At 38.5% G+C, this 15,982-nt stretch overlaps 1 protein-coding gene across 2 annotated transcripts in view; it reads right to left on the reverse strand.

Annotated features, from left to right (window-relative positions):
* Nucleotides 1–235: 235 nt before the first annotated feature.
* RETREG1 (reticulophagy regulator 1) overlaps nucleotides 236–15,982 on the reverse strand; it is a 132,405-nt gene continuing 116,658 nt past the window's right edge. For both annotated transcript variants that reach the window (XM_058716070.1, XM_058716075.1), the window contains 6 exons: nucleotides 13,055–13,181; nucleotides 10,557–10,641; nucleotides 8,739–8,876; nucleotides 7,871–7,935; nucleotides 7,497–7,623; nucleotides 236–4,420 (listed from right to left, as the gene is read on the reverse strand). In XM_058716070.1, the coding sequence (XP_058572053.1) occupies nucleotides 3,921–4,420; nucleotides 7,497–7,623; nucleotides 7,871–7,935; nucleotides 8,739–8,876; nucleotides 10,557–10,641; nucleotides 13,055–13,181 (1,042 nt within the window). In that variant the 3' untranslated portion in view covers nucleotides 236–3,920. The remainder of the gene's footprint in view (nucleotides 4,421–7,496; nucleotides 7,624–7,870; nucleotides 7,936–8,738; nucleotides 8,877–10,556; nucleotides 10,642–13,054; nucleotides 13,182–15,982) is intronic.

Below are 15,982 nucleotides of genomic sequence, written 5' to 3' on the forward strand. Positions count from 1 at the left end.
TTCTGAAAAATGCTCTTCCTACTACTTAAGTGTAGAGTCATGAGGATTACACATGATTCTAACTATAACTGGGTGTTTTCTATGTATTAGGCCAAAGTTTGGCAAACCATTCCTATAAAGGGCAAGATAGTAAATATTTTAGGCTTTGTAGGCCTAAAACTATTATCTGCCACAACTGTACAACTTTTCTCTTTAGCATAAAAATAGCCATAGACAGTACATAAGTGAACATTGCTGTGTTCTAACAAAACTGTATTTATGGACACTAAATTTTGAATTTTGCATATTTTACACATCATGAATTATTCTTTGGATTTCAAATTTTTTTTAAAAAAAGCATTCTTAGTTGCTATTCCATAGAAAAACAGTGGCAGGTCAGATTTGGCCTATAGACCATAGTTTGCCAAACCCCGTCTTAGACAATTATACACTATGAGGCACAGGTGCTAATTTCATAGATGAAAGAAACAGGTGCAAATGTTATGTGACTTAGTTGGAGTCTCCCAGGGTAAGATCCATTAAAAATGACTAGTGTAGAACCTCACACATGGTCCAGAGTCAACTGAAAAAATAGACATTTTTGCAACACTTTTCATCTTTTTATTCCATAGCATTTATTGGATTGCGAGGCCAATATAGTGCCAGTCCCACTGAAATAACTTTAGAGTTTTCTTATAAGCAGATACTTATTGATTGACTTTGTTTTAATGTTTGAAAAGATGGCGTAGTTGAAACACAGGCAGGAAAAAACTTCACTGTCTTGGTTTTATATAGCCTTTTTCTCCCCTGAAAATGCTTCAGACGTTTTTCCATTTTTTCTAAAAACACCCCTGTATGACAGAATAATTCGCTTCCTAATTTTATTAATGACCTCTCATCCCACCTTAAATGCTGCAATGGAAATGGAGGAATAATACACAGAAATATAGTTCTGAGACTTTCTAGCTTCATCATGACACAAATGACCTATGAAAACAGTAAGTGTTTTCAGAATAATTTCCTATCTTGTAACGAATATAGCTGGAGTGATGTAAAGCACTACATCAACCAAAATTATAAACAGAAAGGAAAACGTTTAAGTCACTTTTTTTTTTTCTTGACTGTAGATTTGCTTCTTGCCTAAAATCGCTAGTACACTGGCATTTGCCATTTTTTAAAAGGAAAAAAGTTGTACTTACTTCAAATATATGAGTGATATGCCTAAATATGTTGAGGATGTTTGCTAATTGCAAAGCCTTATAAATGTTTCTTTTCCTAACATTCTGCCACACTAGAAGTGGGACAGTTTTTAAAAATCACATTTGAAGATTTTTAGGGTAAGAAAAAGCAACGATGATCCAAAATGAGAATATAAACACTGTTTTAGGCCTGGATTGACCTTCCAAAGCAAGCTTGAACTTCTGAGCCCTGCTTTATTGTTTTCGGTCAAAATGCATGATCGGTGTATGTTATTCCCATTGTCTGGTTTTGCTCATCATTTTCTATAGGAAGAGAGCAAAGCATTTTTCTACAATTCCTTTACAATAATAATAAAAAAAATCCACGTTTCACCTTTTAATGAATGCAGACATCCTCATGATAAGGGATAAATAGTTCCAAGGGTACTGGATCAGTCACCAGGGTTTATTGTTACTATATCTTGAAATCAGAAATATATCCCCCAACACACACACACACACACACACACACACACACACACACACCCCTTCAGCATCCCTGTTTGTCTGAATTAAGAGTACCATTATCAAAGAATATCAATTGTGTGAATCTGTAATCACTTATGTTCTTGAATAAATAATATTGAAGTACACGTACGGTTATGATGCTACTCTCCACAGAGAGCTAGTATGTCTTCTCGAAAGTGTTACACATTTTTCTACCCTACCAACCTTGCCATCCCCAAATCCCTTTTAATTTATAGTTTATAATATATGATCCTATCTTTATGGCTTATACCACCAACTCTTGAGTTTATCTTCTTGCAAGCTTGTCCAGTGACTTTTAACACGTTTTAATTACTTGGATCAATCTTCTTGTGTTCCCCTCAGTGAAGAAATTGAAATGACCTGTACACTTTTTGACTTAATGGCCAAAGATGCTTTTTAAATGCAGAAACATGCACATTAAAACTTTTAAAAAAGAAGAATCCTGGTGACAACTATTTTATAAATATGTGACTGTATTTTTCTTTGTGTCCAGAAACTTGTATTGAATAGAATTCAGGTATATTCCTCCCTAACCCACACAGTTCATTGATCTAACACCAGGTTTTCATTTGTACCAAAATGGGCAAGATAATGAAGGCACAGGCTCACTTTGTATCAATAAAGGACATCGAACACAGTCATGAGGCACTGATGACATATAAGCATAGTCAATCACAAAAAGCAAGTGTTCAAAGTCCTCAGTAACTTTTCTCCCTTTAACATTTGGCAAAATTCAGTCTAGCTATTTTAATACCTCAGAAAGAAAAAATAAATAAGAGATGCTACATTAAAACATAAGATTACCTATAGTCTTTAGAAATATAAGGAAAGGGTAAAACGAAGGGAAGAGACCACAGATTTCCTATATTCTTGGATTATCCTTCCTTTCTGAGGGTCTCAGATGTCTGCATGCGTCTGTAGAAATGCCGGCTGTACCTGAAGACTGAAGGGATTGTTGGTAGTTGGCGGACATGGTCCCTCAACATATTAAAAGTTTGTATCACAAAAACAAAATTAGCTTGATTTCTGCTAAGTGTTTTGTTAAAAACCTAAGTCAAATTTGGTTATTTAAAGGTGATCTAAAAAAGTTTAAAATAAAGGAAGAATATATTCTAGCTTCCCAATGAGAAACAGGTTACATATTTAGACTTCAATAGCAAATAAATACACCTTAAAGCCAAGCAAATTTCTCTCCTTTAGGAGACTCTAAGACAGACTACGAAAACAGTTCTTGTTTCTCTTGTTTCTCTACCGCTGATGACAACGCCACTCATAGAACGTATCAGGAACTAATTTCACAATTTTAAGAGACTTTTTCTATGACATAATATGAAAGATGAGGGTTTAACTTAGGTCGGAGCAGGCAGAACATATCTGCACTTCATAACATCTCTAGTACAAATATATGACAGTTGAACAACAAAACACAGCCCAACCTCTGTTTACATCAAAACCACCGTCTATGTGATATATAATTACTTGCTTTCGATGGGTTAATACCACCCATTTGCAAGACCAGAGCTGGTAGTCCATGGAGCATGCCATTTATAGGTAAGCCTAAGTCTATAACTGCAGAAATAACATGGAAATGTTTCAGCCTATCCAAAGTAGTTAAATATATTTTTAAAATTTTTTCCTAAGAAATTAATTTTGCTAATATTTCCCAAGTCCTCCACCTGAAGATACCTTGATAATTTTTGGGTTTTCACATCAGAATCTACCAAAATTTTTTAACTGTTTCCAAGTATCGGTAGCAAAGGAGCTGATACCACATGTATTCACCAACGAATTGTTAATATTTCAGTGAGTTACAATAAAGTTTTTGCATGCCTGAAAAATTAATTGTAAAGGAAAAATAAGGAATACTTGTAGGAGGATCTCAATAAGTTGGTGTTTTGCTTTAAAAACAACCTCTAATATTCATCTCTGATAACACAGCATGTATATATATGTATACAAAGTTCATTTCCATGCTTATTACATAAAAATAACTATAGGAAATATCAGTCTATCAGTATCAGCTGATATAGATCCAATTAATTCACTGCAGAAGGGAAAATAAGAAAAACAATCTGAAGTAATCAGTAAAGCCCACAGTTCAAAAAAATTTTTTTTCCTTTTCTTTTTTCTTTTCTTTTTTTTTTTTTTTTTTTGCATTGTTTATAATTTTTTGGTAGTTTTATCTGTGCTGTGTTGAACAAGTTGATTCCCAGACTAATGGCCTCCTCCGAGTAGATTTGAAAGGAAGCCCGAAGCCTTCTTACTTTGCTGTGCTTCTGCTTCTTGGTCTTGTGCAAGTCCCAATTCACTCTCAATTTGATCAAGCTCTGACTGGTCAAGTAGTTCAAAGTCATCACCTTCTTCAGTGTCTGTGTCGTCTCCCGGGCTGGGGGCAGCCTGAGAGAGTGCTTGCTTCGCGGCGCCCTCTAACTGCTCTTTGATGGCAGCCGTCACTGCGGCTGTGATGGCGTCCCCGGCCAGGTTGCGCATCAAGTGAAAGGTTTGGTCACTGCTCAGCGGAAGGGTGAGGCCAGCGGCGGACTGCCTCTCTTTGCTTGCTCTGGGACCGCTGTCCAGCTGCTCCTTTTTTCTCCTGAGCTCAGTGGGCAAGCCAAGGCTGAATTCATCTTCATCGTTTGTTCCCATGCCATTTTCTACAGATGGAAAATCGGAAAGGTCTCGAGAGAAAACTTCTTCGCTAGGCCGGTCGAGATCTGTGGAATGTGTAACAGAAGTTCATGCTTAAGCACCGTGATGAATCTGAAATGAAAGAACTGTCTAAAAGATAATCTGCTGTCCATCCCACACTCTAGGCAAACCTGACCATCTCTCTACAAGTGCACAAATTCCACATGTCCCCCCATGTCCTTAGTTTTCCTCTTAAGTACAAAACAGTGTATGTAATGACTTGATGTTAGTTTTTATTTAAATTCCAATGAATTAACATACAGTGTATTAGTTTCAGGTGTACAATATAGCGATTCAACACTTACATATAACACCCAGTGCTCATCACAAGTGCCCTCCTTAATCCCCATCACCTATTTAACCCATGCCCCTACCCACCTTCCTCTGGTAACCATAAGTTTGTTCTCTATTTTTTCATTTGAGAGAAAGAAAGAGAGAGGGAGAGGGAGGGAGAGGGAGAGAAGAGAGAGAGAGAGAAGAGAGAGAGAGAGAGAGAGAGAGAGAGAGAGAGAGAGAGAGAGAAGAAGAAGAAGAAGAAGAAGAAGAAGAAGAAGAAGAAGAAGAAAAGAGAAGAGAAGAGAAGAGAAGAGAAGAGAAGAGAAGAGAAGAGAAGAGAAGAGAAGAGAAGAGAAGAGAAGAGAAGAGAAGAGATGAGATGAGATGAGGATAACCCAAGCAGGCTCCTTGCTCAACCTGGAGTTGGATGCAGGGCTTGATCCCATGACCCTAGCTAGGATCATGACCCTAGCCAAAATCAAGAGTTGGATGCTCAACCAACTGAACCACTCAGGCGCCCCTGTTCTGTATTTTCAGAGTCTGTTTTTTGGCTCCCTCTTCTTTCCCCCCTTTGCTCATTTGTTTCTTAAATTCCACATATGTGTGAAATCATATGGTATTTGTCTTTCTCTGACTTATTTTGCTTAGTGTAATAGTCTCTAGCTCTATCCATGTTGTCGCAAGTGGAGAGATTTAATTATTTTTGATGGCTGGGTAATATTCCATTGTATACATGTACTGAAGTTTTAAATGTTCATCATAAACAAAAATTTCATCCTGCCCCAGGAGGGTATTAGCTTTAAGCTAATGTGGATATGTATGCTGTATGATCACAAAGTAAAAACAATATATTTCAACTGGAGGTTTTCATGGATTCTGGTACAGCAGATGGTGAGTATTATCCTGGCCCAGCATTTTCATCCGTGAAGAACTATCTCAGCATCTGTAACCGATGTTTGTTTAAAGCAATGAATCAAAAGTATCGCTCCTTCTATTCCATGTTCAACCTAAGAGCTTACGGAAACATTCCGCTTTCCATAAATATAGCTGAAAGTGACCATATCCTGTCTACCAAACTCGTGTCCTGAATACATATCGGATCACTTAAGATTTCGGACATTTGAAAGCAATGTCAGGTTAGTAGGCAGACAGCGATTTTATTGTTTTTCACTTTCCATAGAAAATCTTTCAGTGTAACAGTTAACTCTTTACAATAGTAACTTGAAGTCTTCAATTTAATTAAAGCCTTCTTTGTGGGTGGCATGACTGCTGCCCCTTTTGTTGTGTAAGTCTGAGACAGAATGCTTAAGAACAACGGGTTTGTTATCCTCGTCTTGATATGTAGGGCTTGTACAGCGTGAGTGTTCCTTTTCTTTTCTTTTTTTTTTTTTTCTTTCAGTAGACCCTAAACCCAAAGTGGGCCTTAAACTCATGACCACGAGTCGCATGCTCTACCAACTAAGCCAGCCAGGCACCCCGTGAGTGTTCCGATACACTTGAAAGTTGAAGAAATTGAGGTCCACAGAATCATGTCACCTGTTCAAGGTCACACAGTTAGTTAATGACCAAGGCAAGACTACGCTTGGGTGTCCCAATCTCCAAGCCTGTCTTTTCTCAAACACTGTATGGCCTCCCTCCTCCTCTAGAAAAAGAAAGTACATTCTTGCCTGTAAAAACACATATAGAACAATTCATAATCTTCCAGTGTAATCTCATATATTCAATATATGGTTAAAATGACCCAAAATAATCCAAGGAGACTAGCAAAAATTAACTTACTGTACAAGACTGTCTCTCTGTTTTAAACTTATTTATCCTAATTAAAAAAAAAAAAAAAAGAACTAACTTTGAAGAAAACCATGAGAAACCATGGAGTCAGCTTCGGATTTGGGGAACTTGTCCTCCATACTTTAATCCTCTTTGATGGGGACCAGCCCTGAATACACAGGATGAAAGTGTCTCTTCCCCTCCTTCCACTGTCGCCATACACAATGCCACCAGACACTTCACAAGTTCATTGTTTTCACTGTCAATTGTTTATTTGTTTTGAAAATAAAGGCAGATTTGGATACTGACTGGCTTGGATATTTTTCTCCATACTTTTATTTTTTTTTTTTTTATTTTATTTATTTATTTTTTTTATTTATTTTTGGGACAGAGAGAGACATAGCATGAACGGGGGAGGGGCAGAGAGAGAGGGAGACACAGAATCGGAAACAGGCTCCAGGCTCTGAGCCATCAGCCCAGAGCCTGACGCGGGGCTCGAACTCACGGACCGCGAGATCGTGACCTGGCTGAAGTCGGACGCTTAACCGACTGCGCCACCCAGGCGCCCCTCCATACTTTTAAAAAAGGAATAGCTTTTGGGGTACGATTCACAGATCATAAAGTGTACACATTTCAAGCGTACAATTCAGTGGTTTTTAATATATTCACAAAGTAGTGCAACCATCCCCACTATCTAATGCCAGAACATTTACATCGTTACGAAAAACCCACACTAATTACCAGTCACCTTTCCTCCTTCCCCCAGCCCTGGCAGCCACTAATCTACTTTCTGTCCACATGGATTTGTCCATCCTGGACATTTCCTATAAATGGACTTACACAATACGTGGACTTGTGCGTCTGGCTTCTTTCACTTAGCATAATGTTTTCAAAGCCCATCCATCTTGTGGCATGTGTCACTACTTTGTTTTTATAGCCAAGTGACACTCCATTGTGTAGATATGCCAGATTTTGTTTATCCACTCAGCAGTTGACAGAGGTAAATATTTTTGCATGTGCTAATAATAACAATAAGGGCACGCAGAAATGTGAGCATACCATCAGAAGTGTCTGTCTGTGGAGTGTATCCTTCTGAAAGGTTGAAGGTCCCATTGTCAGTCCAGGAGACCTCAGATACATCCGTGTCAGACACAGACAACTCTTTAGCAGCAACCGTGAGGCTAATCTGTGTTAAGATAAATAGCAGTGGCTCATTTTAAACTTCGGACAGAAATCTTTTTCAAAACTCCATATGAACACCAAAAAATGTCAGAATAATAAAAAGCAGATGAGTAATTTTCCTTTTGAAACTGTTCAGTCATCTTAGAGGAATGAGAGGAGTCTGTTAGGAAAATCATTCAGCTTGAGGGCATGCAAGTAAACTTAACAGTCAAACCACCCAGGAACAAACTGAAAACTAAACAAAAAAATACCTTAGGACAAAGAGCTGAAAGGTCTAATTCACTGTCATCTTTGTGACTTTTTTCTTTATCTGCTTCTGTTGAGAGAAAATTTAGAGGCTTTCAGTTTCCTAGACAGTACATTTCATTCATTATACAGTGATATCCTGACCCCGCATTCCTCACGGTCTCCAATGCTCCCATATAATCAAATGTTTGCACACGACGTATTTGCAAAAGTTTGATTTCCAAGGGAAATGGTCCACAGAGTGGTTCTCGTAGTGTGGTCCCTGAACCAGCAGCATCGGCAACAGCTGATCTGATGGAACTTTTTAGGAATGCATATTCTCAGGCCCCGCCCTACACCAACTGAATCCGAAACTCTGGGGTGGGGCCCAGAAATCCAAGCTTTAATAATCCCTCCAGGTGATTCTGATGCTTGCTAGAGTTTGAGAATCTATAAAGTCATAGGCCAAGTTCAGTAGTGAATAATGATTACATTCATCTTTCCTCTGTTTTCTTTTCCTCCCCTTGTTCTCTCAATCCCCTTACACTGCTCCCACGCTCTCAGCCCTAGTGGTGTTGTTTTTTTTATTTGCAATAGTCCACACCAAAATAAAATAACTTACACGAAAGAAATCATAAATAGCAAATACAGAATTATTGAATCCTTTTCTCCTTCCCCTGACAATTTGGATCAAAAAGTCAATTTCTTGTATGTTCGAGAAAAAAATAAAAGCCTAAATAGGCAAAAGCTGTATTACTGTGGGGGATTAGCTTCTGTAATAATATGCAATAAAAGGCTAAAAGCGCCTTGAAAGGTATTAAAATTGATTTCATAATAAATAGCCAGCTGATGTCTGATTCCATGCACGGTATCTAAAATTCAAATTTTACCTACCAGATCTCTTACGTTTCTTCTGATTAATATATTCTCCAATTCCAAAATCTAGTTTCAGCAGAACTGACTTGATTTTGCTGTATATTTTTTGTCCAATATCATTACACTTAAACAGTGGACACAAAAATGCACACAATACTGAAACATAAGAGGGAAGAGAACGTAGGTAAGATGGCCTTCCTTTCAAAAGGCTACATCTTAGTATTTCACAAAAATATTTCAGTTTCTTTACTGACAAATGCAAGTGTTTTACTTCGAGAAATGCCTCTGTGAAGTAAGCTCATCATTTGTATTCTTCCTCCCACAACGAAAACATTTTCTCCTGTGCGCGTGTGTGCATACCCACACTATGCTTAAGGTCATTGTTTTCAAAGACTTGCTATCATATCAACTTCCTCCTTTCAACTCTTTCAGCCTCAACGATTACACAAAGCTTACATGCTTTCTTGACCACAGTCCTGGATTAAAATCTCCATTCTACTTATTTGTTAAATAAGCCATTTCACTATAGGAAAGTTATTATCTATTAGCCTCTCATCAGTAATATTGGGATAGTAACATCTGTTAGGGCTTTGTGAAGAATAAATGAGGCCAAAGCAAACCATCTGAATAATGCCTTGCCCATATCAGACTCTCCTTCCCCGGCTCTTTGTTCCTTTACTTCCTAGACAAGGCAGATCAAGGGCTGATATGTACATGAGTTCCACGTGGGAGAATGGATGTAAGCTTGGATCAACTGCCATGGGTGTCATGCACCAGGAATACAAAAAGAAACGAAGATGGACACCGTGAATGTATTGTATTCCCTGGTGTTTATTTCTTTGTTGTTGTTAGAAAATGTGCCCGTTTACCTTTTAAATAGGAGTTGCAAACTCCAATATCACTAGAAGCCAAGGAAGTATATGTACATTTTAAAAGCCGGTGTACGAAAAATAGGGAAATATGAGGGTGAGTTAAATGGAGAGTGCCTGTCCCATCTCAAGGTGGCAGCACCAGATCATATTTTCCAAGCCAAGCTGGAAATCTATACTTTTTTTACAGCATTTTGGAGTTGTATTTGACATACAATAAATTGTACATATTTAAAGTATACAGTCGGACACATTTTGCCATACGCATACAACTAAGAAACCATCACCACAATGAAGATAGTGAACATATCCATCACCCCCTGAAGTTTCCTCACCTTCCTATTCATTAATCCTTCCCCTGCCTTTCCCTCCCTCCTCCTCCCTCGGCAACCCTTTGTGTGCTTTGCCGCTGAAGATTAGTTTGAATTCTGCATAAATGGAATCATACAGTAAATGTTCTGTTTTACCTGACTTTTTCCCACTCGATCTAATTATTTTGAGATTTAGCCAGACTGTGGCATACATCAACGTATTAGTGCTGAGTGGTCACTGGATGGCTATGCCACAGGTTGTTTACCCATGCCTCTACGGGTGGACGTAAGGACCGTGTTCTGTTTTTGGCCACTACAAATACAGGTGCTGAGCACATGTGCATACGAGTCTCTGCGTAAACGTATACTTTCATTTCTCCTGGGTAAATACCTGGCTGTGGAATAGCTGGATCATGTACAGTTTTTAAGAAATTGCCAGGCTGTTACCCAAACTGGCTGTGCCATTGTACCTACCCCCTACCAGTACAGGTCTCTAGGAAGAGGAAAAACCTTTTACAGCAGGAACTTAAAGAAGAATCCATGTGCTTTATAATTAAAAACTCATCCCTCCTCTTCCAAACTATGGAAGGTCCTGCTGACCGTTAAGTGATACCATATGCATTACATAAATCAGCCGAATGTTCTACTATACTTACACAGTAGATAGCTGAGTATAACCCCAGGAATGTAACTTCCCAAGACCGTAAAAAATGTGCACACACTGCAGACCAGGAGACAAAACTAGAAATGATAGAAACAACATGTGACAGTTATACAGAACTCCCAGACCTTTTAGAGGACAGGATACACACCCAATTAGTTATCTATATGCGATCTGTCCCGTTACGGCAAACGTTGTTCAAACCGTGTTCTTTTGTACTCGGGTCTGACAAATGACTGCTGTGTTCAACCAGCCTCAGTCCACTTTAACACTTAGTAACCATCATTTTGAGGTTCCAGAAGCTCGTTTCTGGCACCGAGAACATCTCCCATTAATCATCCCTGTGGCTCTATTCCTGCCAGATGCAAGAGAACTGAAGACTAGTATGTCCCCAGAAACTTTTTTTTACTCGGGATCAGTCACTGAAAATAATGCAGACTGGCAAATAAACTTGCAAGTTCAAACTACTTCTATAAGCTCATCAAAATTCATAAACACAGCAAAATATTACAGAAATTAGAGGCACTTACATAAATATAATTTGCACAGCTGATAAGCAGCTGGGATGAATCCACTGGCCATTACTATCCTCCTTCCTAACCATAGCCATCCGTCAGATTGACCCAATTTCTAGGTTACTTGGAAACCAGCTGGGAATGAAATGAAATTCCCTAAGTGAAATGTGCTTCATTTCCTTCTCTCTGTCAGTTAGGACCAAAAAAATCTTGGTTGTTTTAACAAATTTAAACATCATGATAAAAATGCTCCTATAAAGCCCTTCACAGGTTTTCCTCATCCTACTCTTAAAAATAAACTATCTTTCTTCTTTTGATTCATCTTTAAGTTACGGCATTAAACTGGGAAGCAAAATTAAGGGAATTTCAAAAAGCCATATAAGGAAACGATACATAACTCCGATCGGTAACTGATTGACACTGAGGGGGTCTAAAATTCAGATTAACTTTGATTTTTCCATTCTTTGGCATTGGGTTAATAAATTCACTAGTCAAAAGAGCAGAGGAGCTTACGCAACAAAATTAGGAGCTGTTTCTGAAGCAGCAAGGCCGTTGAAGAATACGGAATTCTCATAGCAAAATGGAAGAGGAAAGACCATAAAAGTTGAAAGAATAAGTCTATGAAAGCATGACCGTATCCAGAATTCAGTTTCAGAAAGAGATTTCATACTATCCACTAGATTTGTAACATCATCATGTTAAGCCAACTGACTTAAGAGCACATTAGGACAATCCAACACACAAATTTTACGTTCAGAGTCTTCTAAAAATGTGTTTAATCATGTCAGTGATTTTGATGATCTGATGACCAATAATCATCAAAAATGCAACTCTCCCTCGCCACCACGAGTATCTATTCTAAGAATTACCTTCAGTGATTAAAAAAAAAAAATCCATGCATATACAAACATTGCCATTTTAATATGCTCAAAATATGTCTAAACATAATTCTATTATTCAATACTACTGAAGTTAAGAGATTGCCCATACATGGTACAACCAGAGGGATTTTTAAGCTGTACCAACATTCCTAGGCTCTTCCTTCCAACTACAGGCGGAGGTTCAAGGAACTCGAACACAGACATAGAAGCGAAAGGTTCTGTAGATGGTTCTGCCCTTAAACCCCATGCTCTCACCGTCACAGCTGAAGCCGCCTCGACACATCCAAGTACTCCAAAGGTGTGCACCACATAATCCCTTCCAAACCACTGTCGAACCTTCTTCCCAGGGGTTTGCATCGTAACTGGAGAAACACTCGTTCCATTTACATCATCCCTATGAGTGTCTTTGCCAGAGGTTTTCTTTCTTAAATAAGTCTTAAATAAACCAAAAATCTCTACTTTTTAGACTAAAAGGGAGACTCAGTTATCTCCAAAAGCATCCTCAAAGGGCTATCTGTTCACTTCATCTCCTTCCGACTTCAGCACTGGCCTACATAATATAAACTGACATTTTTTATTGAATTATAACTGACATGCAATATTATATGAGTTTCAGGTGTACAACACAGTGGTGAGTTTCATCACTGGAAGCTGGTACTTCTTAATCCCGTTCACCTATTTTGCCCATCGCCCTGCCCTCTTCTCTCTGGCAACCACCAATCTGTTCTCTGTAATTGTATGTCTTTTTTTTTTTTTAATGTGTCTGCTTTTAAACTGAAATTCCTCATAAGATATTTTTTTCTCCCCGGTCTGGCCCATAAGACCTATCATCATTCATTTTTGTTAATGAGTTAGATAAATATGCATAAAATAGAAAACTAACACAATTTCAATATATAAAGTTGACGATTTTCTAGGGCTAACACACTAACACTTCTGAACCTTGCTAATGTCAGCTTCATGGCACGTGTTCCTAGCATATTATATCCAGGATTGGAGAACCCTTACAAGCTGGTACATTAGGTTAATTCATTCGTTTCCAATTTATGGCACATTTTAAAGCACACACAGTAATTCTCCTGTACTGAAAGACTTGCCTTGCCGGGGCTCTGCTGTTTAAAAAGAGACATTTCTTGAAGAAATAAGCTGAAATTCATCCATGATTCTGCAATACAGTGGCTGAGCCTCGGTCTTTCATCCGGTTTGGAATTGATAACTTCCCAGCTAAAGAGAGAAAAAGAAAACGAGTTTTAGCCGAACTGCTGATGATCCATTCAGCATTGCTTGTTTCAGCAAATATTTCTGGAGCACCTACTATTTGCCACACTCTCTGGAAACGACCTGCGAATTCAGAGGTGAACCAGCCAGATACCTGCCGGATGAAGCTGATGCCCTGAGAGAAGAGATACAGGCTGAACAACTAGCTACACGATTATCCCATTGCAATGAAGGGATCGCTGAGGGAGAGGTATAGGGTGGGGGCTTTGGGACATCTCTGAAGTCACTTCTGTGCTAACAACATCTGGATTAGTAGTAGTTTATGCCGAGGGCTCGGAAGAGTTCCAAACAGCACAGTACGACATACGAAGAGACCTGGAGCCAGAAGGAGACAGTGACACCATCCCACAGAGCCCCACGTGTGGCTCCGCAGAGTCGGCCAGAAGAATAACGCTGCCCGAAGCTGGGAAGGTGAGATAGGACCTCATCATACTGGGCCTTGAGGGACTTGTTAGGAACGTTTTGAACCTTAAGGATAGGGAAGCCACAGTGCTTTTAGAGAAACATTGGGATCCACCTTCTGACCATCATCATCGTCATCAACAATGCCTTTTCAATATATATTCTAGTTGGTCAACTCAACAGAGTCTCAAAGTACCTTGTCTTTTTCTACTGTAACTTCTCCCAATCGTCATGGTAGAATGTGTTGGCTGTGACGCCTGTGTCAGGCATGTGCTGTGTGTCCCTGCCCTCGTTTTCCAGCAGGGACCTCAATAAGCTAACACCAGTAACAATCTCCCCAGGAGGAAGGCATGCAGACACAGGGCATTCCCTCAAATACAATGACATCGAGTTCAAATCCCACTCTTGCAATACTAACTCATCACGAAAATATACCAGTTCAAACAATCTATCAAGGGCCCCCAAATTCATTCATTTAATGGATAATCATTAGTACCTACCCTGTGGAATCTGCTGCCATAGAGCTAAGGATATGGCAATAAATGAATGTTTCTTGTTAGTGAACTATCATCCGAGCTATGACAGCAAGGGAGTCAGGGTGAGAGGATCTCTGGATTCAAATCCAGTAGTCCTAAGACAAATCAAAACTACCCTGGCCCTTAGATGTTCAACTCCCCAGGGACTGTGTACATGTAGGTTCTATTTCTTTTTAATATACCTTGAACACTAAGACAATTTGTAGATTAGATAATTAAATTTCCTTTTTTAATACAAATTTTAAGTTATAGTTAAAGAAATGCATTAAAAAAGAAAAAAAAAATTTCCTTTTCCTTCCTCTTTATTCCATCAGAGTCAACTAATGCTCTTCCAGAGAGTCACTGAGCTATCATCAGTTCTCCAGGCAGACACTATTCCACGAGGTAGACACTTGCCAAATGATTTCCTGCCTATCATTAGAAACGAACTTTCGGGGACGTTTAGCTGTTAGGGAGAGAGTGGTTTATGTATTCGTTAACTCTACCCTTCTCTTGAATCACCGTTGAGCAAGTCTGTTTTCATTGGTGACCAAATCTAGCACTAGGCTCGCCTACCTCATGAATGATTCCAGACCTATTAAAGGAAACACTAAGCGCACGGAAGCCACTATCTGTAACAGAATTTTGCCGATACGCCTGTTTAATGGGAAAAGACTTTATACAGGAGTGAAAAAACCTGCAAGTGGCAAAGGAAATAAGATTATTAAACTGTGGCCTCCTTTCTGAGAACAATCTATTGCAAATCGGCTAGGCTAGGCTAGGCCACGCTCTGTTTTGCTGGGACCATACAGTTGACAGAAATAAAGACTTTCATTTCTGTTCCCCGCGCATATTTAGTATTTAAAGATTTGGTTGAGCGGTTTGGCAAATATAATTCTAACAAAAATGAATGAAAACCTTATAACGAAACGGTTTATCATTCTCTTAAGGATTCAAATGGAATGAATGAACATTTCATATTTTGAATCAAACTTAAAATATCTTTTTGTATTTATATAGGATAATGAACAGATAAAGTGAGTTGTGCTCAAGCAATGAAAGGTGAAGTAGCACTGGAAATGAATGAACTCTGTTTATATATGAACCTCAGCATCATAATGTTGAGAAGACAATCGCAGAATAACATACGATATTATTTCATTTATATAAAGCTCAAAATCGTTCTAGCTAAAACATTATTTAGGCAAGGAAATGATTTTTAAAAAAAAAAGATTCAGGAAAGTGGTTACCTAAGGCATGGGATGTGTGGGGTCGGTAGGGAATGTGACCAGCAGGACACATGGGAGCTTCTTGGGTATTGGTCATGTTCTATTTCTTAACTTAGATGAAGGTTACATGCAAACTTGACTTACTACTGTCCTTTAAGCTACACACACACATGCACACACACACGGATGTATACATACATGGCCTTTACTTGAAAATTTGTTGATACTTAAATGTATAATCATGCTTTTTATTTAATGAATAACATTCTAATATGAGTATATCTCACTTCACATTCCATAGTCAAAATAAAAATGTTGCTTAAGTTTTTGCCTGAGTTTATTTGTGAAGCAAACATAATATATCTGCTAGCGACAGCCATAAAAAATAGTTTTTGAGTAAGTTGTACTTTATAGATGCTGAAACCCTGTTCTAATACTGCCTTTAGGATTCATATCTCAGAAGTGACATGACATTTCTGTACAGTTTTCGCTATTCTAGTAAGTAAATATCCTAAAATTGGAAAGGAGCCTAGTCTAATACTAAATTAACTAAAATTACCTAAATTATCTCTATAGAAACAATGTTATGGTGAAGTCTTCA

This window comes from Neofelis nebulosa, chromosome 1, assembly GCF_028018385.1.
Source record: "Neofelis nebulosa isolate mNeoNeb1 chromosome 1, mNeoNeb1.pri, whole genome shotgun sequence".
In the NCBI taxonomy this organism is placed as follows: domain Eukaryota; kingdom Metazoa; phylum Chordata; class Mammalia; order Carnivora; family Felidae; genus Neofelis; species Neofelis nebulosa.